General features: G+C 38.2%; 1 protein-coding gene across 1 annotated transcript in view; it reads right to left on the reverse strand.

Moving 5' to 3' along the window:
* Window positions 1–6,089: 6,089 nt before the first annotated feature.
* The window catches only part of C7 (complement C7), a 43,892-nt gene continuing 22,576 nt past the window's right edge, over window positions 6,090–27,405 (reverse strand). The window contains exons 11-18 of the mRNA XM_039842590.1: window positions 25,068–25,296; window positions 22,961–23,138; window positions 20,517–20,604; window positions 18,725–18,857; window positions 14,897–15,088; window positions 11,263–11,353; window positions 8,857–9,041; window positions 6,090–7,351 (exon numbers count right to left, since the gene is read on the reverse strand). Coding sequence (XP_039698524.1) covers window positions 7,170–7,351; window positions 8,857–9,041; window positions 11,263–11,353; window positions 14,897–15,088; window positions 18,725–18,857; window positions 20,517–20,604; window positions 22,961–23,138; window positions 25,068–25,296 — 1,278 coding nt within the window. The 3' untranslated portion in view covers window positions 6,090–7,169. The remainder of the gene's footprint in view (window positions 7,352–8,856; window positions 9,042–11,262; window positions 11,354–14,896; window positions 15,089–18,724; window positions 18,858–20,516; window positions 20,605–22,960; window positions 23,139–25,067; window positions 25,297–27,405) is intronic.

Here is a 27,405-nt window from a genome sequence, read left to right on the forward strand (position 1 = left end):
AAATAGCAGCTACCCTAAACTTATTGGTAAGACATTTGCATGTCAAAGGGTGAGAAATAAATCTGACTAAATTTGGGGGCCTCTACCTCAGTGAAATGTCTAAGGGTTTGGTAGTGTTGGGCATGTTGAGACATTCCATTTAAGGTGAAGAAGGATAAGTTGTTGCATGTGTCCCCCTCCCCGCCCACACACACACACACACAATGAAAAAAGACATGATGCCTAGTGGGCCTTTTTGGATTTTAAAGGCAACATATTTCTTTATTGGATGCATTATTGCACCCCATTTACCGATTGACCTGAAAGCTGTTAGTTTTCGTGGCCCAGGACAAGGGAAGATTCTGCTCTACAAGCTTTTCTGCCACTTGACCTCTATGATCAGCAGATCCAATGGTGCTTAAAGTGTTGGTTGCAGTTAGGGATGCTTTGGGCAGGTCACTGTAGGGGTTTATGTCCTCAAGATCAAACCTTAGTAGTCCCATTTTCAGGTGGTTATACTCCTACCTAGATCCTTTCAAACACACACACTAGATTCATGAATCTAGAGCCCCTAAAATTTTATTTCATTCCATTTTAAAAGATCAGTTTGAGAAATTCATCATCTTTATACAGCTTAATATTTTTGAAAAGAGTTACAGAAATTAACTCCTGTGTTTTTATTTTAGTAACCAAATCTTATCCTGAATGTTGGCTTATTTTGAATAGGACCAAGAATTGCAAAAATTTTAGACCTGTTAAGGTCTTATGTGAATGAAGAGTATTATTACAACATCCGTAACATATCAGAATGAGGGTTAAGAGTATGATCTACCAAAGCAAAGGGCTCAGATTTGAGCCCTGATTTTTCCACTTGTTATCTGTACTAAGTTTCTTAGCTTCTTTATGCCTCTATTTCCTCATTTGTAAAATGAGGTTAATTATAGTACTTATTCATAGTGTTGTCGAGCTGATTAAATGAATTAACATACGTAAAGTGCTCACAGCAGGGACTGGCACCCCATAAGCACCTAGAAGTTTTAGGTTTAAATATTAATGTTGCTCTTTTCCAGCATTCAGGTCTTTGCAGTCCACATCCCAAGACTGACTTGAAATGTTCCTTCTCAGAAGAGATCGTACATCCCAGCCTGAGTTGCTTTGGACCTGTGTTAGGCATGCAAAGCACTGCTGTTATGAATTAAGAAAAAAAAAAAAGTCTCCCAGAATATGCAGAGAGAATATATCGGGCTCTATAAATTTATTTTGCTCTCTGCATGATTTGCCCGCACTGTCAGAGGGCAAGCTTATGAGGCCAGACTCCTCACAAACCCACTGGTTTGACCAATAAATCACAGCAATTCGTGATCTCTGTGATGGGCAACATGCGTCCCCTCAAAATTCATATGTCGAGGTTCTTAATCTCCAATGTGATGATATTTGGAGATGGAACCTTTGGAAGATATGTGGGTTTAGATGAGGTAAAAAGTCATAGTGGAAGAGCCCTCAAGATGGGATTAGTACCTTATAAGAGGAAAAGACCAGAGGGCCCTCTCTTTCCACTCTCTAAGTACACAGAAAGAAGGCAGCCATCTGCAAACCAGGAAGAGGCCCACACCCCACAGCCAATCTGCCAGGACCCTGATCTTGAACTTCTAGGCCTCCATAACTGTGAGGGATAAATGTTTGTTTGTTTGTTTTCTAGAGGTTATTATTTATTTCAGAATCATCTTTTTAGTTTTCCTCCCAAAATGCCCAAGCAAATGAAAACAAACAAAATTTAAAAAGCAAATTTTCAATTTTGTTGGTTTGGGGGAGGCAAGATTATGCCGAATCTACATATTAACAAAAGCTTTTTTCATATTTCTGATGTTAAATTTTCATATTCAAGTCTTCTATTGGTGCCTCACAGTGTTTTTATGTTTTTTTCTCCTAGATCTCCCGTTTCTTGGTTTGATGTTATGTATTTGATCTTCTCTTGCTATTATAAGTGAATTTTTTCCTCCATTATATATTCTGTTTGTTGTATGTGTATATATATATGTGTGTGTGTGTGTTATAAATGATATGTTAATTTTAACCAGCCAACTCTTTCTTATTGTTTGTACATTTTTTAGTCAATTGAGTTTTCCAAGTAAGCAATCGCATCAACTGAAAATGATGATAATTTTACCTTCTTCTTTCCAATTCTCACAAAATAAATGTTTGCTACTTATACTACTCAGTCTATGGCATTATGCTATAGCAGCTGGAACTGACTAAGACAGTCTTGTTCTTTCTCCCACCAAAATGGGAAAGAATGTTTAGCACAGGATTATAATTCTCAGTCTGCATCCAAGTGAACTAGCAGCTACAGCCACCTCCACTGTTACAAGCAGGAGCAGCAGTGTCTTAATAAGCCCACATCCCATGCCCAACTCTCCTAGAACTTCAGCTTATTTGTCCATATTGATTAGATCTCAGGAATTTTTAAGCTTTTTCCCTAAGTCCTCTGACTCATTCTCTACCCCGATTCTCAACAACCAGCTTCCTCACCTTCAATCGATCCTCCACAGGGAGAGTGAGAGGAAATTCCCTATTTATATTCGAAAGAAAGAAGACAGTTAGAAAGGACATATTTCAATGGCAGGGAAGACAAAGCATACCTGATTAAGTCCAAGTTAATATTTCAGAATACCAGCCCCGTATGTGTAGCAAAAGACCATGCCCCACAGCTCATTACTTCTGCCTCTGTCTGGCAGGACAGCTCAGACAAGACATCCACAAGTCCACAGAACAGGAAAAGGGCCAGTGCTATCGTGAAACAGGATGAGCACTCTCCTGGGAGGCACAAGAGCCATTTTCAGCTTAGGTCTTCTGCGAACCAGCTATGTGACTATGGAAAATGGACATTTTATTGAGTATATACAGAGCAAGAAGGGGCACAGAACCATATAAGGCAAGTTGCAACCCTCACTAGTCTGAAGAAGGTTTGGGGATCAGATCTCCTAAAAGGTGCCTTTCTCTCACTTTAATGAATCCGTGTACCATGTCCAAGGTAAACAGCCGATCACTGCATTTTTAAGAGACTCAAGAGACTTTAGGAGCCTTCCTATCATCGTACCAAGATATTTAATCTATGGGACCACAATCATCCAATTAGTGGGCTTGTAAACAGTTTTCCACCACGCCAGACTTCAGGAGTTCCTCTTGGTGCTCGGTATCAGTGCTGAGAGGAGTTTCTGAACTCAGAGTAGAGTCAGAGCCTTTTATGAAATACTGCCATAGTGCATACTTGGTCTAACATTATACCAGTCTGGAACCATTCGTGTTAATCACTTTCTCTTGAAGATATCTGATCAAACTTTCCTTTAATAAGTTCTATCTCACTATTACAGAAAATTTCTTTGAGTTCTCTGTGTTCCCAGCCGAGTTGGCCAGCTGATTGCTACATAATGGACCCTCATTCAACATCACATATGCTTTACTCTTCCAGCCAATATTTCTCTGTCTTGAACCTCCTTGATCTCCTTTTGTCAAACCTTGACTGGAAAAGCAAATTTTCCTATGTGATTGATGTTTCGAGTATAAATCTAGAGTTTTGCCTGATAGGAATAAATAAAAAAGGCAAATTATATATGCTTTGGTTGTCACAGCAGGGACTCCCATCATGTCATCAGCTTTCTTATGTGTGAACTGTGAAAGACCAAGGTAATTGAAAGACATGCATATACCTCTGGTTTCTCAGATATTAACAGAAGTTTCCTCCTACTATGGTTTCTTTCTGGCTCAATGTTCTGAAAGAGAAACAGATCATTCTATTTCTAGCACAAGTATTGAATACACTTTAACCAGTTCATTAAAGAAGAAATTCTTGGTGGCTGATCAGTAATAGGACTGTGGCTGCTCAATTCCAATCTGATATTAAGAATGATCCAATCTCTCTCTCTCTCATTCTCTCTCTTTCTCTCTCTCTGTCTCTCTCTCTATTTCTTTCTCTCTCCTCTTTGCATTTCTCCTTTTCCCTTGCTTCTCCTCCCCTCCCTTTCCTATTTCAGAGAGAGAAAGAGTAGTAGAACCACCTGAACAACGAGTTTATCTTGTACCCAAAGTATGTAACATCTTAGCTTATTTTCAAGTTTATCTTCCACTAGCTATTTTATTCTTGTCTTTCAAATAATCCAAATGCTTATGCTGCGTTAGAGTGTGTGTCAGTTTCTGAGTATAAGAAACTTTGGTGCGTATAGAAAAAATATGTAAAACATGGTAAACTGTGGGGTTCAAAATTTTTGACTAATACAAATACTTATCTTAACCAAAAGGAAAAAGTGATTAACAATTTATGTGCAGGCACATAATAAGCCGTTTCAGGAAATGTCGAGTCTACCAGCTGCCCAGCACCTGTAGTTCTGAGCAGCTACTTAACACCAGGACATGTTCACAATTCTTATCTGAAGCTGAGATTAGCCATGACCTGACCAGCAAAAAAGGAAGAGGAAGCTTATATGCAGAAATGTTTAGATAGGGCTCACTAAATTCAGAGTATTGATAAGTAGCACTTCTATTGGTCAATTATTAGGAAATGTGTGGAATGTCACAGGAAGGCACTCACAAATGCAATGAAGAAATGTTCCAAAGCAGCTTTTATGCACAGGTGACTTGCAGTGTCCACTTAACTTGTGAGTATTGGTCTGTATGATGTGGCTTGGCATCCATGTACCTCTCTGAAGCTAATGACAGTTAATGCACCAGCCAAACCACTCTCTCCCTCTTTCCTTCCCTAGGCCCAGATGACTTTAATCTCAGCACTTTCTGCCTTCTCCTCCAAAGCTCTATCCCATCCTAGCCCAGGGAACCCTCACCTGGTTTGAGGGAGAGGGAAGGGCAGACAGGAACATTCTCACACTCCCACTGTTCTCATTGCAATCAGTTTTTATGACACAAATAGTCCATCTAGCTTTCCTCGAAGTCCTCTCTTTAGCTATTCAAAAACTTATTTTAGAAGTTTCAAACATTTTTAAAAATATAATGTTGACAGTTACTTTCTCCTTGCAGATCAACTGCAACAATCTTAATTCTCTTATAGACAGGTGTGAATGTCTCTGTATAACTAGAGGAAAGGTCAAGTATAAGAATGTTCAAAAAGAAAAAAGAGCACAAAATTTAGTATTTCAAGACGGCATCTCTCTACAACCTATTCACTGCTCCCCTCCTCCTCCACCGACTAGTCATTAACCACTTACTTCTCCCTCGCTTACCCTGTGAAACGTCTTTCTCAAACCTTAGTTGTCAAATCTACTGCTTTATTTTTTCTAGACCTCTTTCTCTGATAGCATTGGTAATGCTGACCATATCCTCTGTATTAGGAAAGGAGGGTGGTGGTACATGAGGAGTAGGCATCTAACTCCATAATAGCTTAAGACAAGAAGACAAATTACTAGAAGGATACTGATCTATCTCTTCTCAAATAAATTACTTGTTCAACTCTTTCTTTGGGAATTTCCATCTGGGCCTGACATTTTCAAATCTATCCCCCTACTCAAGGTAGAAATTAACTCCATAATAACCTCTAACAAATGCAGTTGGCCTCAATTAAACATTTCTGAATATTATTGTTTTCAATCAATTTAAACCTGTCTCCTTGAAACTTTCACATATTACATCTGAATCATCACTCAAGAAACAGTTTAGTACATAAAACTGTTCTTATCTGAAACTCAGGTTTGATTCAGGTCCATAGATGAGGGTACCATGTTTCAGATATATAAGATGAATAAGTTCTAGAGAGCCACTCACTGTACAGCATTGCTATAGCTATGTGCTAGCTATAGTGGCCATAGTTAAAAATACTGTAATATATACTTAAAATTTTCTAAGAAGAAAGATCTTATATTGTGTTGTAATAATAATAATAATAATGGGAGTGGGAGGAAACTTTGGGAAGTGAAGGATATGTTTATGGCCTTGATGGGAGTATACTTAACCCCAAATTCATCAAGTTGTATTATATATTACTTATGTACAGCTTTTTATGTGTCAATCATAACTCAGTAAAGTAGTTTAAAAACTGAAAATATATTTAAAAGAACACACTAGCCATTCTTTAAAATTAAACATAATACGGATCAAAATGTTTTAAAGAATAGTATCTTTAATTAGTATTTTAATCATTATCATTTTAACTGAAGTTTTTTTGTAAACGTATTTATCGGTATCAGAAAAATACAGAGATATTATTTGTATACAAAAGCATATTTTAAATTCCATTTAAGCCCACTCATTTCATCTCCTACAGCTGTCTTTTTGTTTTGACAAAGAATGAATAAGGAATAAACAGAATGCCAATGCTTCAATTCGATCTACCTCTATAGCTCCCCGAAAAATCTAGGCATGTATCCATCCGCATTAAGAGAAAACCATCCTTACAAATATTGAATCACTCAATAGCTCAGGCACATACTGATGCTTCCTGCAAAAGGAAAGGGATGGGGAAGGAGAGGGAGCAAATTGCATGTCTTGTGTTGGACATGTACTTAAAAAAAAAGCCCCAAATGGAAGACTGCCTTGTATTTGTTCTTAGACAAGAAGGCAGAAGATGCCCGTGACTAGAGCATGATGAATTTGGATCTAACAATTCAGTGGTTCAATCTCCTGCTGAGATTAGGAATTCCTACATGAGATGCTTGAGTCAATGAGGTGATATGTGAGATTATTAGTTGCGATGGAATAATTGTATCTGTCTTTTTCCATTCACGGTCCCCTTTGTATTGTTTTACTGAAGGAAGCCAATCTTTCTAAGTGTGTTCTGGCTCATGGGCAGGGTCAGTGATACTTAAAAGGTTCATAAGGCTGAATGGAGCATTCAAGTTGCTCTAGTCTAATCCTCTAATTTTTCGATTAAAAAGTCAAGATCCAGAGAAGTTAGCATTTTTTCCAAGAACACAGTTAGCTCATGCAGAGGTTCATGAATATTCTTCATCTTGACTGACATTAAAAAAAAAGAAGAAGAAAAAGAGTATGGATTCTGGTTTGGCAGAACAAAGGGTTGTGTTTATGCAAGTGGCTGGAAGTTAAGGGGAGAAGTGGACACTGGGAAGGAAAGAGGGAGAATATTCCTCCATGCTCGAGAAGTTGTCTGAAGTGCTCAGTTATGTGGGTGTTTTAACTCATCCATGGCACGCTGCTGGATTCTCGCAATCCTATGGGCACCTGGGAGCCTACTGGACTTCCGCCTCACAGGGCCCTATGCTGGTGATGGAGATGCTCTGCCCTCGGCACCTCAGCGTGCCAGCCTCACACTCCGTCATTGTCTGCTCCTTGCCGTTCACTTCCACACAGATGCTAATCCCTTCTTCCTCGCACTCGGATGCTTCTCTGCAGACACATTTGCTGCTCTGAGCTGGAAAATAAGCAAGAGAGGCTTAATGGCACATTGTGGAGATGGGAGGGTGAAGACGCATAACCTCCAAAGTCACGTTGTGGTAATTAGAGAAAGCTAAGGAAGCTCCTGCCTTGAGTGATGGAATCAATTATTCCCAGGAGAAGCAATAGAACCAGGAAAGAGGTATTTTGCTCGGCTCAGAATAAGCAGGTGCCAACTTGCTATTGGGCAGTTCTTCCAAGTCAAAAGCTGTCCAGCTCTCTCCTACTCCGGGGTGCTGTCCAGGTGAGTCAGAACCTGAGTGTGACCCTTCAACCCCCAGACCAAATGATGAGACCTCAGCAAAGAGCCAAGTGGCAAGGGTCAAACAAAGAAAAAGAACCGAAGAATTCAACTTCCCTTGAGAGAGAGGGCATGAAATGCAAAAGGCTTACTATCCCACAAAAACAAATGACAGATGAGTTAGGGAGGGTAGCACTGTGTGCTCTGAAGTTTTGAGGCTGGAATACACCAGCCAAGTGTCTCCGAAAGGAGAATAACAAGGTCAGCCAGCTGACTGTGGTGACTGCCAAACCCAAAGTGTCTCAGAAGTGGCTAGAGTTATGTATGTCATCATCTGTGCCCTAAATTGTGATGGAAATGAGGAGGAAGATGCCCGTGGGTACAGACCAGGAGAAGAAGGGCCTGCAGAGACCTTATAGATCACATAGTCCAGCTCCCAAATTTACATATGGGGAAACTGAGGGCAGTGACTTGGGTCCGGTGACCCAGATCTTCCCCTTTGAGGTATAGCTGAAACCATGGAGAGGTGGGCCATGCTAGTTGTGGTACTTCAGATCGATATAAGTGCTACTTGGACATAGCACTAGCAAATGTTGAATCACAACTCAAGAAAGTGACTCCTCTTTCAATTCTCTTCAAATCCTTGATTCTTTCTAGGAGAAAGGGTCAGCTTGGCACTGGTATTCTTTTAACACCACCCTAGCACTTTCTAAACTGCCTTCATCCCGAAGAAATAGCATCCTTCAAGCTCCTAGCAGCATCTGGCTAGAATCTACAACCTTATTTTGTTTTATGGTACGTATTTTTATAGTTACCTAATATGTATGGCAAGTGAGATTTCCTTTTAAGAAAGTAATATAAAGTTTCTTTTTTTAAAGTTTTTAAGAAAGTAATATAAAGTTTCTTCTTTTGTTATTTTTTGTGGGTCTATTTTTTTTAAATGAGAACATAATATGAATAATATAAGAGCAAAACAAAAATCATGAGGGTGGAATGAAAATCACAGATTTGGAGAGGACATGTCGACTATCAGGTATGGATTCTTGGCCTCCAGGTACTCGACCCGCCCGCTCCTGGGGGAAGGCAGTGAGGAGAGCAGTTCACTCTCAGACTAGTCTGAGTTGTTCACATTTTCAGGAAATTGCTTTGATCTGCTGCTAAGCTAGAAAAAAAATTTTTTTTTAAACCTCAGCACTATTACTTAAGCATTCGTATAGTGACAAATGTAAAATGCTCCTTACCATCACATTTTCCCCACAGCGGACACATGCCGCAAGCTTTCTCCACGGAGGCAGGTAGAGTGCAGCTCTCCCTTCCCAGAAGAGTGTAATTTCTACCCTGACATTGGAGAACATGCATCTTGCAAACTGTCAGAGGCAGGATCCTTTTGCTTCTCTCATCCCGAGCACACACATCCAAGGAGGATCTGAAACAAATTTTGTAAATTACATTATTTACAAGATTCTTATTTTCAAAAGCCAAGGATGAGAAGTGAAAGGTGAGGCTCTGAGCTCAGTGCCTCAGATGTTATCACTCACAGCAAACAGATGGAAAAGAAACTCAAATCCCCTTTATTGCTAGGGCCCACCCCATTCAGATCTCCAAAACGAACACATTTTTCTCTTTATTTGCTCACAATTTTTACCAGCTTAGATATCTAGTGTTGATCTAGTTTTATCTAGAACAGATCAGATACAGCAGATTGGAGAAGGCAAGGTCTGTTAGGGACAGCTGGTGAATTGACAAAGAAGGAGACAGAAGACACACAAAGATCTAACACTCAGAGATTATAGTTAAATTTCTCCTGACTGCAGGAGAAATTTAGCTCTCCCAGCCCAGCAGCCCTGTCCATATCATAGTTCATGTCCACATCATAGTTCATGTCCATATCACAGCATTGTCCAACAAAATTGATGACTGAATCCTCGAAGGAAGATGAAACTAATTTTTGATACTATTTTTTAGTGTTTATGTTTATGAAATAGTTTAGAAATATTTCCATAAAAAATTATTACTTTTTTTCTTAAGCATTGCTGCTAAAGTGGTAAAATTCAGTTTTTTAGAAATGTCACTAATAAAAACAACCATGTTACTGAATGCTGATGAATAAGGAAGGCATTAATGTAGTAAAACCTTAGACAACAAAGTATTTTTGTATAGTAGATGGAGTCTACATTTACTTATATATTTATTTAGCTCTAATATTCTCTTTTCTGACCAAGAGCTAAATTTACTTGGAGTTATTTACATAATGAAAACAAATTCTTGTATCTCTCTTTTATCTGCTTATTTAAACTTCAAATAGAACTACTCAGAACAACTTAAAAGGCAGAAACTTTACAAGGCCACCTTGTTCTTAGTATCTGATATGAAAACTCACACTATGTCTATAAATAGCAGGTTGCAGATAAACTAAATGAATCAGAGAAGTTGGAAAGAGGATGAAAGTGAATCATTAAAATAAGCAATGATTTATAGAAAATAACAGCACAGTCAGAATATTCTGGGCCAATCACCATTGCCATTTACACTATCACATTGTATTCTCCTTGACACAAGAAGTTACTTTCTGTGAGATACCATCACAATCACCATTACCCACTGCAGGTGCTCACGGAGTTGGATGTATACTTTGATGACAATAATAATTGAAAGCCAAGTAATTGGCCAGTAAATTTGTGTTCTGATTTTTAACCTTAAAGATAACCAGGGGCCTGGCTACCTCCCATTTGCCTCTCTCTCTTCTCCACTCTTCTCCACCCTGCCTGGAAGGCTGACATGTGCGACCCCTATCAACAGACTTCTTTCTCCTCTAGCTTTGGGTGCATTCGATCAATGGGGAGCGTGACTAAGAGATTGAAAGGAGGAAGGAGAGTACAGCTGGGGTGTGTGTTCCCTTGGCTCACCTCTGGGGGATCTCTGGGGTCCCTAAATTGAGGGACCCAGCTCCTCCTCAGCTGCCACCTCCACAGCTTCCTCTCTCTGCCCAGGTTTTCGCAAATGTTCCTCTCCTCGCTCCTTCAGACCTGGGCGTGACTATATACCCCAACTGTGATCCTGTGGCTTGAAGTGTCCTTTACTCTCCCACACTTCAGTCAAGAGTCCTACTTATAAACTTCCTCTGTTCTAATTTAATCGTGCCATCTATATCCAACTAGGATCATAACACAGACATCTAATAACTACTTCAGACGCCCTCCTATGATAGAGTGACTTCAAGTTGTGCGGCATTCTTATAATGCAATCCAGAGACATAGACATTTCGGGAATCAGAAAAGCAGCTGTTTTTTTTCACTATCGGTATCGCTTTAAGAGTTTATGTGTCAAGGGAATTTCAGTCCTAATCCTCTCAGTCTTTAAATCCTCAGGTGACAGTTTTGTCATTTTGCACCATTTTATATATAGAACAAGCAGTGCTCAAGCAGTCTTTCAGTCTTTCTCTAGACAGATTAGAACACTGCTTAATGCCACCAGTTGTCAGCTCTAGTGACCCAGGCAAATAATAGGGATCAGATGGAACAGATTAAAATGCAAAGATCCTTAACCCTTGGTAAGCAACACCTTTGCTCTAACAGAGACTAGCATCTAAGAAATTTTTTATCTTGAATAAAATAAAAGAGAGAGAAGTGAGCAAACACAGAGCTTACCCACATTCGTAGGGTAATTTACAAACACATCTGGAATTCTGCAGTTTCTCCCAGTGCTGACATTTAGGCACTGCCTGTGTCAAAATGGTATCTAAAAGAAAAAGAGAAGGGAGATACCATCATTAGAAGAGCTTCTTCACGGTAAACGACGTATTGATTTAATTGTTGAACTAGGCTCTCTAATATTCTCAACTGCCACAAGTTTATACTGTAAAAAAATAAATCTGTAAAGCATTTTACAAGAGATTAAGCATTCCTAGGAGCACCCTACACATAATTTCGTTGGTCATGGTAGCTACTATTTCTTGAGCATTTTCTATTAGCCATGTACTTTTTCTACATTGTGATATATAATCCTCCTTAAGAGATGAAGAAAATAAGGGTCAGAAAAGTTAGGAAGTTGGTGCTAATTCATGCATTTCACAAATTGGCCAACCCAGGGTTTTAAGTCCACATTTGTCTGAATCAAGGCCAGTAGGACAGGCTCCCTTTCATCAAGAAACTGGTTTTTATAAATTGTTGTGTGGACTGCATGTTGCCCACAATACCTACAATAGGACAGAAAACAGAAACATAACTTGACCTATACATGAAGAACTCTCTGGTATTCCCAGGGGATCTACAATAACCTTTCACATGTAATGTCCAAGTGGCCTCTCCTCAACAGTGAGTAAATGTTTGGAGTGAGTAAAAGTGAGTAAATTTTATGTTATGCTTTATGTTTTCTACAAACTGGCCAAAAGTCAATTTTCATTCTAATGTTGACAGAAAAACACCTTGGTTCAGCTTCAAGAGCATAATTTGACTGCCATTGCCTTGGCTATACCCGACTACCATGTGAATAATCTACAACACTCTATTTCCACCTCCTGCCAGCTTCTTTACAATGGAATTTGGTGACATACACTTTTGCATCATAAAACTAGTTATCTGTTGGATAGACCTATGCAGCAGTAAAGAAGAGCTGAAGAGCATGTTTTTATGGATACACAAACTGTGGAATATTTTCTTACCTTGGAAAACTTAAGAGCTTTAAATCTGACAGGAAAATCTTGTCAACAAATTATAAATTTGTAAAAATGGTAGCAATTCGAAGTACGCCTGCCATGTCTAGCAATATCTGTAACAAGTATTCTTTAAACACTTGCCTTTAAAATGATATCCTACATGCAATGTGGTATCTTGAATTGTATCCTAGACCATAAAAAGAACATTAGTAGAAAAACTGGTGCTGTATGAACAAAGTATATATTGAGCCAATAGTATTATAATAATATTAATGTCTTAGTTTTGACCAACTAAATTATATCAAGTTATGTGGGATGTTAATATTATGGAAAAATGGGTAAAGGATTTGCAACTTTTCTCAAACCTAAAATTATCCCAAAATAAATATTTTTTAATGGTATTATATAGAACAGTGCTTCTCAACCAGGGGCAATTTTGCCCCCTAGGGACATATGGCAGTGTCTAGAGATATTTTTGGTTGTCTTGGTCGTCAGCACTTGGGTGGGGGTTGGCGGAAGGGTGGGGAGTTGCTGCCGACATCTAGTGAGTAGAGACCAGGGATGCTCTAAACGTACTACAGTGCATAGGTGCATAGGATAGGCTCTCACGACAAAAAATTACCAGGCCCAAAATTCCAATAGTGCTGGCGTTGAGAAAAGCCTAATCCAAATGCACCCAAACTAAACTTTAATGGTAAAGACACATAAATTAGTTCTGCATTATAGTTAGAAGTTTCTTTGTTAATCATTCATAAGGATGAAATTTGAGATTTTAAATGTTTTCTAAAAGTTATTATAATTTCTTTGTAAAAAATCACTTAAACCAAAGCTTTGTTTTCTTCATAGCTTAATTAACCAAATAAACATACTCTTAGGGCTCACCTAGAGTATGTATCTTTACTGTTTTAAAACCCAATTACTCTCGCATCAACACTAAATACTGATGGAGGAGGGGGAGGGCTTAGTGTTTCTTGGGTGCGGTTTCATTTCTGGGGGATGAAAGTTTCTGGAGATGGATGGTGATGATGATGGTGATGGTTGAACAATAATGGGAATGTATTTAATGTACTAACTGTACACTTAAAAATGGTTAAAATGATAAATTTTATGTTATGTATATTTTACCACAATAAAAATGACTACTGACACAGCAGGTATTTTAAAACATTAACTTTGGAGGCCAACTAATCTGGAAATTTTTGTTTATTATAGACCTTCTTAAAGGGTAGTTATTATTGTTATCCACATCTTTTGAAAAACACGCAGGTCTGAAAAATTTCCTTAATTAAAACGTTAATAGAATTTGCCACTGAGTGGGAGAAATACTGATCGTACTATGAAATGACTGAAGCAGACATTTTAGAAAAACAAGCATATAATCTCATTTGGAATTAAAGAGCAATCTCATCAACTGTACATTGTTCTCTTTAATTTTAGAATTACTTGCAACTTACTGAGTTTTGTTAACCAACGTCACTATAATAAAAATTTAAAAATTAAAATTAAAAACAAATAAAGGAAATGAGCTATCAAGGCAAAAAATAATAATAATTTTAGAATTACTAGCACAAGTCCATTACTTCAAATACCCCAAATAAATTCATATTTATGCTTCAGTGTAAGTAGAAAATAAAACTGTCTGATATGGGCCTTTGACAGCTGAGGTGCACATGAAGAATAGCACGGCGGGCATCCCATTGGACATGCCGCCCTCCTACTCTGTCCTCGCTGATCTATTTAACACCCCACATCTGCCATCAGTCACAGAGTGCTCCACGTAGCTTTCTGTTTTCAGTTGTGACCATCTAATTCACTTAATAGTATCATTCGTGGAATCTAGTATTCCTTCTCACTATAAGAGACAAATTTCAGTATTGAATTAAAAATTATACACTAGAGAAATAAAAATGCCATATAAAATATACAAGTGAGTTTTTCTTCTTGTTTTTGTTTCAAATGTATATTTTTTCATTTATTTAAAAAATATGAACAAGAAAGAAAGAAGTCATTTTAAAAAACAAATCCATCTCATCTTAAATATCTCTAAAAAAAGAAATACTTTGGCTTTCCAAATCTCTTCCTACTTTAAATTTTAAAAAAAAAAATTTTTTAATTTGCCTAATAGTCAAAATAGTAGATTTTTAGATTTCCACTAAGAACTTTACAAACTACAATACTTTTTCTTCAATAGTTTGTTTTGCAGTGTTAAATGTAAATGTTTTTACATTTTTGATTTCGATAATACTAATAAACTCCTTGATATCACAGAAATGAAATATTCAGAATTTTACATAAATTATAATCTCAACTCTGTACTTAAGAAAAGTAAGTTTAAAAAATCAAAAGGAAACCAGAAATTAACTTAAAAAAATTTTTTGGCACCATAACAAATATGAAGTTAATATCTGATATAAAAAATTTCAGTTTTGCCTTTCTTTGCATTCCATGAGTCTATCTGTGCCGTGTAAAAAAATCTGCTTGGATAAAAATCTGACTCATATTCATAGCAGGGTGGGAATGGAGGGAAGGACTAACAGTTATGGCGATTCAGTGCCCTAAAAGACCGCCACGAAGACTCTTAGTCACTTGAGTGCAGGTGTCCTTGGACAGACCTAGCAACCACTCACCTTTTTGCACACACCGGACATTCTTCACCTCAGGACTCCACTTAAGGCTGGATCCACAGAGAAATGTTGAAGGACCTTCTAAGGACATGCCACCTGAACAGGAAAAGGTCACCTTCTCGCCAACTGTGTAGAAAGGTTTGTGGGGATGACTCTGTATGCCTTCTATCAGTACAGGTAGAACACAGGCAATTTCTAAAGATAAAAAGTAGAAAATAAGAGTCATTGCTTTCCAAAATCATCTTTAAGAAAAAATGACATCCTTGAATGGCGCCGATATGCTTGCTTTGCTTTTTCACATGAGAGGACAAGGAGGAAGAGATGAGTTCACTCTTTAGAGTGCCCTAAAAGTCCCACACTGCCTGGTATGTAACTGGCCAAAGAATGACTGAACACCAGAACAGTTCCCACCCTCCCACACCTACCCTCAAAGCAATGTGATAACTTAAAATGAATAAGCCTTATAAATAGAGTCCTAAAGTCCAGCCAGCTGTCAAAACCAGAGTTTTCACAGCTTTCACTTATTTCTCTGGTCTGGTTAAATCCCACTATTATTTTCCTAAGAGCTGTATTTATTTGCATATCATTAGCATATATCCAGTTCAATATTTTACTATCTGAAATTTTAAAGAATGGCCTTTTAACCTCGAAACTATAAAAGTGTCAAATGTTATTTGGCTTCCTATCTCTATTATTTCTTGTTTGATTATGTTCATTAGCTCAAATCTTCTATGTGAAAACAAGCAAAGAGAAAAATGAGAAGCATGGATAGTTATAGAAAGCAAGTCAGAATTCACAATTTAAAAAATCTTGGCAATCTTGCTAATGGACTTTGGACAATATTCTACAAAATACTGCTCTAGTTCTGTGTCATTTTCATCATTAAATTCATTTACTCATTCTTTCAAAAACAGCATCCTATTGAGTGCCTATATTTTGCCAAGTGTGTTGTATGCTGCTGGGGATACAACAAGATACAAGTTACATATTCTGCCTTCAAACAGCTAATAATCTAGGATCAGATTTGTTTGTTTCTGGCCATGACACAATTGCTGGCTTCTCAATCATGTTCCCACCAAAAGAGAAAAGGCTGTACAAAAGTAAAAGTAAAAGAAACAATATTCTGAAAGCATCAGAGAGCTATTCAGGCAATGGAAGTTTTGAAGGTTCAAGATTCTAAAAAGAAAGGAAGTCTAAAGTGGTAACTGCCACATTCGGTATTGCCATTCTCCTTGAGGTGTTTGTAAATTAGAAAACTAAATGCCGAAAGGCTGCTAAATTGAGGAGAAAGCTGCAGCTCAAAGGTGGAAAAACTAAGTAGAGCTTTTAGCAGACTCATGGGGTTAGGGAGTCAGAAATAGTGTCCAGTGCTGTTGAAAAGGAGAGACATAGGTAGAAATTCCATACTAACATTTCAGTTGGGATCCCTGAATGGCCACACATCAGGAATAATGGTAAACTGGGTATAAACCAGCCTTACTGCTTGCCAGAGACAAAACTGAATCTTCTGTAGAGGAAGATCGTTATCCAAAGCCTTAAATTATTCCTTTAATTTTTCATACATAAAGTCTAGCATTCAATCAAAACTAATCTAACATTTAAAAGATAAGAATTGACTAAAATAATTTAAAAAAAAGATCATAGAAGCAGACCCACAGCACATCCATACAATGGAATTAATAGACATTGACTTTGAAATAACTGTGATTAACATGTTGGGGGAAAAATTAAATGACAAGATGGAAATTTCAACAGAGAATTAAAAAGTATAGAAAAGTAGACAAATAAAATACCTAGAATTGGTATTGAAATTAAGAACTCAGTAGAGCACCTAAAAGCAGATTATATACACAACTGTACAGAGAATTAATAAACTGTAAGATAGCTCAATAGAAAATATTTAGAATAAAATAAAGAGGGGAAATAATGTAAAATGAAGAAAATAATGTATGATATATATATGTATATATATGTATATGTATGTATGTATATATATATATATATATATATATAGTCTATAATATGTATCATGTGTGTCTCATGAGAAGAGATGAGCAAGAATGGGACAGATTGATGGTTTGAGGACACAATGAATGGTCAAGAATTTCCCATTAACAAAGAACACTAAAGCACAGTTTCAAGAGGGCTTTGAGTATCAACCAGCATAAAGACAAAGAAAATTACACCAAATCACAACAGAGTAGAATTGTTTCTGAAAAACGAAGACAAAAAATGTTTTTCTTAAAAGCAGCCAGACAGAAAAATACGATTTTCAGAGAAACAGTAAGCCCAGGAGTTGACTTCTCACTAGAAAACAATGAAGTCAGAAGTAATGTAATAAAATCTTTGCAGCGGTCCCCAACCTTTGATACCAGGGACTGGTGCTCCTATGAAAATCTGCAGTCAAATGCTCTATCACTGAGCTATACTCCCTCCTATGAGAATCTAATGCCTGATGATCTGAGGTGGAGTTGAGGCAGTGATGCTTGCACTGGAGAGCGGCTGCAAATCCAGATGGAGCTTCACTTGCTCACCTGCCACTCACCTCATGCTGTGCGGCCCGGTTCCTAACAGGCCGCTGACCGGTACCAGTCTACAGCTCAGGGGATGGGGATCCCAGAAAGAAAATAACTGCTAACTTATAATTCCTTATCCAATAAAAATATACTTCAAAAATTAAGATAAAATAAAGACATTTTAAGGTGAACAAAGACTTGGACAGTTTCACAATATAAGAAAAAAACCTCTTCAAGCAGAAGAATGTTATTAATCTTTTCATAGAACCAATTTTTGGCTTTATTATTCCTACCTAGGGAATATTTATATTCCATTTTAGTAATTTCTGCTCAAGGACTCCATAGAGAGAGATGGAGAGACTGACAGAGAAAGAGACAGAATGAGAAAAGATCCTACAAATCAATGAAAAAAAAGATAGATGAACCAATAAAAAAAAATGGGCAAAAGATTAGACAGCCACTTCACCAAAGAAGATTTCCAATTGGCCAATAAACATGTGAAAACAGGCTTAACATCACTATTAGTAAGGAAAGTGCAAATTTAAAAATATTAATTAAAAAATTAGATATCACTACACACTCACCAATGTAGCTTAAAAATTTTAAAGATAGATGATCTCAAGTATAGGTGATAACATAGAGCGATCTTAACTTCTCAGATGGTAAACTGGTACCATCATGAGGAAAACTGGTTGCACCTACTAAATCTAGTGTCTGTGTACCCTGTGACTCAGAAATTTCACTAACAGGTAAATGCCCAAGAAATAAAACGTACACATGTGTTTTAGGGCGTTCCTCACATAGCACAGATTAACTGATAGAAGAAAAATATATTCCTACAACTCTGTCTATCCATCTGTCAAACAAACTTATACTGCGGTACAACTGAGATGGAAGCCAAGAGCAATGTTAAAATGATACAATATGCAAAAGGTCTTACTCAGGTGCCTACGTCTGAATAGACCAGGATCCAAAGCATTTGAGGAAGTAAGCTGATTATGGTACACTCCTAGTAATTGAATTCTAGAGCATGGCCTAATGGTTTTAGCCAGAACTGAGCTCCCCAGCCAATTCTAATTTGCACCAGAAACTTTAAAATCACAATAAAATGTGCCTCACTGAACAGGAGAGCTTTCGACTAGAGAATGCTGAGGGCTTTCTCAAGGCTCTCCTGAAACTTGGACAGAATCGCATGAGGTTTTCAGAAAAGGGAGGTCAAGACATGGGGCACATGGTGAGCAATCACTTATCTGGATTCATTCTCATCTACATTATTCTCTCATCTTAAATTTAGTCTACAACCGAGGCCACTCACTCTGACAATGCATTTCCCCAACAAGCCACTGTAAATCTTCTCCACATCTGGCAACAGGGTCTCCAATAAGAGAGTATCCTTCCTTGCAAGAATATACTATGTTTTTCCCAACAGGAAACATGGCACCTTCACCCTAAACAGAAATAAAAGATAAAGAGTATGTTTATTCTGCACTAACGAATGTTTCTTTAGATATATTTGGCCTATAAATCATGCCTTCTTCTAAACATCAGGCAATCTATGTTCAAATAACTGATTTAGAAATTGTCTATAAAAACATTTTTCCCTATATAGTCCTAGCCAACAACATTGGTACCACCACTAGTTGAAATAAAGCCATTACTGTCACTATACTGTAACTTACTGATTGCTCTCAAAATATCAAGCACTGTACTAAGCATTTTACTAAAATCACTGTAGTGGACACTGCCCAAGTGACTTCTTTCCTTTACATTTCCAGGGAAGGGCAATTTGTTAACAGATTTTAGAAGTGTCCTTGTCAGCCAACTCTTCATAGTAAAGTGTTATGGGCTGTTCGTTGACAATACTTCCTAACAAATGCCAGTCTGAACAGACAGAAGTGTTCAAGTCCCATTATCACATTCATGAAAGTTTGACTTTTATGAGGAGCATAACGACCTTCTCCCACCCCATTCTCCAACTCGTACCCTGTAAGTGAAGTGCTGCTGGGCTGGGTCAGATTCAAGGACATATCATTAGCCTACAATGCCAGGAGGTGAGCTTTCATGATGAAGCAAACAAGAATTTGAAGTCTGAGCCTTGAGTGAGTAATCATGCTTGCTTGGGGTCTCTCTTGATTTCCTTCCTTTTCTTTCTGGTTCTCTGCTACCCAAGGGCATGATGAAGACATCAGCCTGGGAGAGGATTTGGGGCTGTACCAGCTCTGCTACGGGCATTAGAACAAAATTCACGGTGCCTTTCTCTCTCCATCTCTACACACACACACACACACACACACACACACACACACACACACAAGTGAGACACACACACTTCCTCCATCTCCCAACATATGGGAGGGAAAACTTCAGTAAAATACCAGTGAGTGTATGTTCGAGGGCCTGGAATTTGAGAGGCAAAATTGTTCACGGAGAAAGCAAAGCTGGCAGCACTGAGAGTCCTGGTGAATAATATCTCCTATGTGAGCCAGGAAGAGACTTCACTGGGGTCTGGGGCTCAAGCCTCATCATAACAAGGAGTGAGAAGAACACGAGTAATATGGCCCCAAAGCCAAGAAAATTCCCTAGAATGACAAGTGACAGATGACTCATGTTCCTTCCTGAACAAGAAAAATGCCCAAAGTACAATGACTCATACCTCAGCAACACTGGCTAAATGTCTTATTGGTTCCTAGAATAAACCTAATACTTCATCACAAACCCCATATTTATGAGATTAAAAAAAGACTTCTTACAGTGGTAAGAGTAGGGAATGTTCTCATATTAAAGAACCTGCTTATAGATTCCTATTTTAGTGGAAATAAAAATGTGTAGCAGCCCTCTGGCATGATTACCTTTCTAATTCATTGGGCGACAGTACTGATTTACTTTACCAAGGAAGACAGACTGCCCTCTGCAGAATTCTAATCACCTTGGGCTAAAGAACAAAAGTCAGTCTAAAACCTACACCAGTAAAACTAAAATGCACACATAAAATATTTTTAGCACTGTTTCATCATGGAAGAAAGACATGGATTGTGACAACAGTAGAGAGGTAGAACTTGGAGCAAAGAATATTTGTAAAGAAAAGATATAAATCTTTCATAACCAACTTGAACAAATCCATGTTCCAAGACAGGAGGTGATGGACAGAATTCCGTTGGAACCAAAGACAAAGAAAAACAATGTGGTTCAAGCAATCTGGAAGGAAAAGGAAACAAGTCGTAATTAATGTGATGGATTTTCACAGTATAATAAATATTTTGCACTACAGTAAATGTTTCATTTGCATCTGAAGGGACTCCATTCATGTAAATGTTGTGATATTTTTGTCATTGTCAAGACCAAGTATCTGATCATATCCCTTGATAGAAAACTCAAACATAAACTCAAGCTTCCGAAAGATAGGTTAATAGTATGAAAAGCCAGCAGCAAAAAGAGAAAAATAAATAGAAGTCAGTGGACATTGCACCTACTTTATGTGATTTCTAGAGGTCAACTGCCTCAGACCTACCTACTTTTTCTCCTGCTGTTTGGTTCTGAAATTCCTTTAACAACAGAGAATTAATTCTGTATTAAAAATAAGGCAATTAGAGTTAGTGATCCTGCAAGGGAGGTAACAAAAAATAATAACTGTTTTTGATTGAGCATGACTATGTGTTTGGCACCTTGGATGTTGCTCTACAAATGTGTGTTGCCTCAGTTCACATTCACAGTAACCCTAGGAGATATGTGGGGGAAAAGCCTCAGAAAGTTTGAATAACTCGTCCAAGGTTACAAAGCGAAAAATACCAAGGCTGGATTCATGTCTAATCAGTTAGCCTCTAATATCATGCTTTTTCTATCTCTCACAAGGCAATTAAATGGTGGTTTTCAGCAGTGCCACCGAGGTCGATATACCACTGGAATTATCTCCACTCCAGAGATATGAAATCCGAGGGACAGTTTCACAAAGAGCCTGTCAGTGCTGCCTCCTGGCCTGAGTTGCTGGTATTCATGCTGCACTCTGAGGAAACTCAGAAAAGGGGAGCACTGGTTATCATTTTCCTCTTTGTACTGAGGAAAAGGGGAAGATTTTCCCTTTTTGATCACAAAGAAGAGTGAAAATTCCTTCAATGACTTCCTTAGGATGTCCCTTTCCCTCCAGCTTTATGTCAAAAGGCAGAGGAAATATACCCATGTGGGCAGAGACCTCATCTTCCCGGAGATGTGAACCCTGAAGCCAGCGTTCTCCTCCTCTCGTATTTCCGCATGCTTGCCACCTTCCTCAGTCGAGAGATATTGCTTATTGTTGGATTATGAGGCACCAAAGAGCTAGGGATACAGCATCCCATCTCCCTATGCTTCTACCAGATTCCCAATTGTCACATCTTTGCTCAACTCTCGTGTCCTTTAAATTGTCTGCCTAGGACATTTTGTCAGTCCCTGATCAGAAGAGGTTAGTAAGGACGGTGTAAAACAGTAGAGAGTGGCATAAAGAATTCTGACCCAGAGCTGTGATTCACCAACTAAACATTTTTGAGATGGCTTTTGCAAGGTCCCGGCAAACAGGAAGTTGGAGTTAGACAACTGGGCAAATTGGTCAAGATTTTAGCCATCTCAAGTGGCTACACTGAGACACAGGTTGTATATTTCCATCATAATAAGTTAATTGTAGTAAGTGACAATGAGACCTGTAACATTTTCGCCAGGCTTATAAGTAAAAACTGGATGTAATGAGATTTTTCAATATTAGAAATGACTAAGGAAGAATATATTTTAGATCATTTGCCAAAGTAGCAATGTATTTCCTACAATTTAACTTAAGGCCGAGAAGAAAATTGCTTTAAAAAAAAAATAGATCCAAAAGATTACAGGTGGGGAATTGTTGAAGTATGCTCATAATCAGGTGGAGATTGAAGAAGCACAACTAAAAGACTTGTGGACTGACTAACATGGCAACTGTGGATTGAGCAAAAAGGGCTACAAATTCGGGAGCACTAAGGCAGTAGAAGGAATCACAACATGTGAACTTCTTAATTAAAAATGTTTTGACTTAAAAAAAGATATTAGCCCTTGCTTAATCTCAAATAAATAAACAAGACAGAGCGGTATATCTGAAAATACAACTATTTTTGAAGACATCACATGCCAGGCACTGTACTAATGATTTTACATGCTTAATCTCATTTAATGCTGACAGCATCCTATTATCTTTTTCTCTACTATTATTACCCTAATTTTAGAGGTGTGGCAAGTAACTGGCCCAAGGTCGCATAGCAAGTAGATGGCAGATCTGCTTGATGCCAAAGCTGCGACTCAGTATCTACTGAGCCAGACTGCCTCCCGGTTACCCGGCCTTTTGTAACAATGTGTCAGAAAAACTTGAAACACAAGTGCAACGTGGCCACTACAGGTCTCCCTCCTTCAAGTGACCCCAGTGCTAAGGGCAAAGCAGTCACTGATAAAAATCGCCATTTAACTTTTAAATTATCTAGTAGCAGCGATCACGTATTCCACGAGCACTGCAGAGGGCGCTGTGTTCTGGGGAATTGCCAGGAGGTCTGGTCTCCATTACCGAAGATGTTTCAGCTCCTCGTCTTCGTCTCCGCACTGCCTGCTTTCCGAGGCTTCTCCAATACAGGATTTCCCGCCCCCACTGGGAGATGGGTTATTGCATTTTCGAGTCCTTGTTTTCTTCCCTTGAACACAGGGGCCCCAAGAGGACCAGCAATTCCAACCTCCATCTATCCCTCCTGTACGATAAAAAAGAGTTTGTTCAGAAAGTACTTAGAGAGGAGGATGTCAGAGCTTAGTGATAAGCTTCCTGCGCATGTGGTCGTTGGCGGAGAGTGATTTATTACCTTCATGTTCACCGAGGGCTTCCCCCAGGGCCAGAACGTCTGTACACTGACTAGGATTGCCCATATGAGGGCTGCATTAACAAACTTCTTGCAATAATATCTTAAATTTGCTTATAATTTAACAATCCTTTCAAAGCACTTTCACATACATCATATCATTTATTTACATCTCCCAAGAACAAATCCAGGTGGGCAGGAGGTCTGTGGCCATCTTCCTTTGATAGGCGCAGAATCTAACACAAAATAGTTAAATGCCATGCCCAACGTTATAATGGCTGCCAAGAGCCACATCCAGACTGTAACCTCAACTTATGGCCGAGTTCAGGATCTTTTCATCATCTAACAGTCTCTCAATAAAGCAAATAACTTCCTATGGTTAAGGCAGTGCTAGGGCATGAGAAGGGCATAACATACTGGCTACTTCAGGCTGCGGGTCCCAGAGCTGGCACGGTGCAAAATAAGAAAGTGAATAAGTAGGAGAAATGCATTTACCTCTCATTGGCATCCTTCTCCAATATTACACAAGGCACATCCTCAATCCACCCTGGCCACCTTCTACCTCAGGGCCAATTCATAACTCACAGTCCTTTTAGTGTTTTCCCCCATCGTGATCATTGGGAGAGGCAAGAGAGAACTTGTACCATAGTCCAAGAACTTTGTTTTCCTAGTTAGAAACTGGTTTCAGAAACCATTCCCCAAAGCATTATTTTCCAGTAATGAATGGGTGTGTTTACTGCTCCTTAGCTATTTCTACCGTGTAACCTACATCCCTCTTTGCCCTTCACTCCACACCCACTCCTCAGTATGACACACACACACACACCAAAACTAAACTAATTTGTATAATATGTTCCCATGATCTTCCTTATGCTTTTTTCTATTATTCGATACTGAGTTAATAAAGTAGTCCCCTGAGTATATATTAATAGGGGGTAAAAATAGCTTGATATATTATGATTGCTACCCCATTCCTTACCAGGAGAGGGAGCTTCCATTTTATCAAATAACTAGAAATCCAAGTCACAAAGGAATGAATCAGTGGTAGAATTTCAATTTACCAAGACAGGCCACTTGGGAAGACATTTGGAGGCAAGGTTGCCTTCCGAATGCTTGTCTATAAGCAACCATAGTTTAGTCATGTATTTATTCATTTATCAAATATTTATTGACTTCTGTGAATCGAGCCCTATGTCAGGCTCTGGAAATAAAGAAAGAAATCAGTCTGGAAAGCTCTTAAGAAATGAACTTTCTAGAGGAGAGAGACATATAAATATAAAAACAAATTTACATAACTGTCTCATACTTTGCCTACTCATAAAGTGAACTTCACATAGCCCTGTAGTGAAGTGCTTAAACCAGTAAGCACACTGTTGAGCACACAGCAGATGTTCAACAAATATGTTCAAATAATTGATTGATGGGACATAATACAAAATAGAAATCGAGACGTTTCAAAGAGCTTGCCATTGAAAAAGTCAGGCAATGCAAACTCAAGCACCACAGCCTTGTTACGACAAAACCTTAATGGGATGACTATAGAAAAACAGAAGGTGTTTTAGGCACTAATCTATTCTAACGGAGAATGGGAAACGGCGGGCACAGTGGGTCTATTAATTCAGGCAGAAAACTAGAGACAGCAAAGAGTCTTGACTCCAACAGCTATTATCCAGAAGTGGGATAGAAAGGAAGATACTAAGTTAAAATGCCAGTGAGAATTCCACCTCTCCATACACAAAGAAGGACACGCTAAGGTGCCAGAGGGAAAGGGTGATTCTCTTTTCAATAGGTCCAGCATAACGAGAGAAAATTCAGCACACCGACCTGCTTTATCCTCTGCGAGGACTCCTTGCTCACATGCCACACCAAATGTATATGGTTTGCAATGGCACTGACACTTGGTCCCTTCGACAGAGGCGATGCCACCATTTTGACAAGGCTGACAATGGCAGGGGTCAGATTCATCCAGATATTCCTCAAGAGCCCGTTTCAGGTATAGTCTTTTCACAGAGGCACAGGGTACTTCCTTTACCAGCTCATACAAAGGTGTCAGCTATATAGAAAAACACATCACAGTCAGAAATTGAGGTGTCGGGCGAGAATATTTTCTTTTTGGAATTTAGGCTCAGCCCTCGTTAAAACAAAATCAAAAGCCACTCTTACATGAATTCTAATTACTTCTTGTTCAAATAAAAAGAGGAAGCAATTCACTATCCTTGCAAGACAATCGTAGGGAAAATTAGAACTGGCTAGGGAAGGAATAGTTTTTGTTTCTTGTGTGCATGTATAAAAAAAATATTTAAAACCAATAGGATATTTATTTTCTAGTTATTGAAAGATTATTTTGAAGACAAATGGATTTCTACTCCTCCAGAGAGTAGAAGAAAAGGAAATACACTTAAATTACAGTAAAGAAGCAAGTGCAATTAAGTTTAAGATTAAATATCCTGACTGAGAGATTTAACATGCTTCTCTAGTGGAGACCATAAGTCTTTCTTTCTAAAGAAATTTAAAACAGGTAGGTATTATTACTCTGTGTTAGATATATCTGCTAAAAAGCAGCTTTCGAGACCCAAAATGTCCTGGCTAAGCTTTAACAATCTGCTTTCCCAAGAACAAAAAGGTTCTGATATGTCGCATTTGCCACTTCCTTCAGTGTAACTACTGCCACCATGGCCAACTTCAGACTGCCTTCATGATGTCACGGAACAAGGAGCTGAGACGACATGTGCACTACTGGCTCCGACAGAGTCAATACGAGCTGCCTGCAGCACACCACTGCGAGTATGGACATGGACGCGGAGAGTCAGTCACATTTCCCTCCATCTCTGCCCAAGCTCTTCTGAACTGGATGGAGCTGCATGGTCATATATCTGTAAAATGTCTCTACTTTCTCTGTTCCATTCCTGTCCCACTAATAAAATAGCACAGCTAGCTATGACAGTTACATTCCCATGTGGAAAAGTGCATAGTTGAGAATGGAAAAGAATGTCTGCTTTTCCCTAATCAACAATGTTGGATTTTTAAAGATTTGAATGGGTTACTGACAATGAAAATAAACCATTTTGAATATTAATGATGTCACTTTAAGATAAGACTTCCTGGAGAAAACTCTCCTCCTTCATTTCTCCATACTATGAGGCAAGTGGGTACAGTATGATGTTAGAAAGGTAACTGGAGAAGGTATTACAATTTTTGAGTTTATAAAATGGGTCCAAGTTTCTTAATCTCTCAAAGTCAAGTTTTACCTGGGCCATTATTTGACTCCCATGGCAGGGAATAGAACATAGAATCAATTCTTCTATAGCATTTGTTTTGAAAATGTGAATTTATTCCATTGAGATTGTTATATTAGTGAACGATATGAGCATACCACAAATTTTGTGTTTTCTTACATATAATTTTGTCCACAAGAAACACCAGGTGAACACAGAAAACTAGACACAACTGAACCAAGCCACGTAGAAATATACAAAACGCACACACACAAACACCTCGAACATCCATTTAATTCACCACCTGTGTAATAAACTACTCCCATCCACATCTGGTGTTATAACCGTCTGCCATTTCTGATTGTTCTCCTACCACTTTACAATAATTCACAAGCTGTAACTGCTCCATCATCAAGCAAGCTTCAGATCTTTTTCTAGGTAATGTACCACATTTATTGTAGTATATGTATTTCTTAAGAATTTAAAATGTATAAAGCTGTGCTACTGTTTTTTGGTAGGGATTTTTTTTTCTTTTTTTTTGGTGCCTATCTTTTTTATTTTTAGTAAGTATCACAGATGAAGTTTTTCAGTGTTATGTTCCTAACCCCATTTTTTTCCCTTAAATTCTTTGGTCTTTTTATTGTTCAATTTTTCCAGGCTCTCTGATTTTTAGAAACATATTTGTTGTGTTATAAAAGAACTAACTTTATCAATAAAACATCCTAAAATTCTGCTAACCAAATTAGTTCTATCTTAATTTATATGACTCCAGGAAACTTCAAGCCATGACCACAGAAAGAAAGGTGACCTGACAAATGTAACAAGTCTAAATGCTTCCTTCTTGCAAGAATCTATAACTCCTCTGAATTAGGGAACAAGAAAAACAATCCAATTTATGTCAAAAGCTTAAAATGAAAATTGTGTCATTAATTTCTCTTGGGATTTAC

This window comes from Pteropus medius, unplaced genomic scaffold (genome assembly GCF_902729225.1).
Source record: "Pteropus medius unplaced genomic scaffold, Ma_sr-lr_union100, whole genome shotgun sequence".
Classification (NCBI taxonomy): domain Eukaryota; kingdom Metazoa; phylum Chordata; class Mammalia; order Chiroptera; family Pteropodidae; genus Pteropus; species Pteropus medius.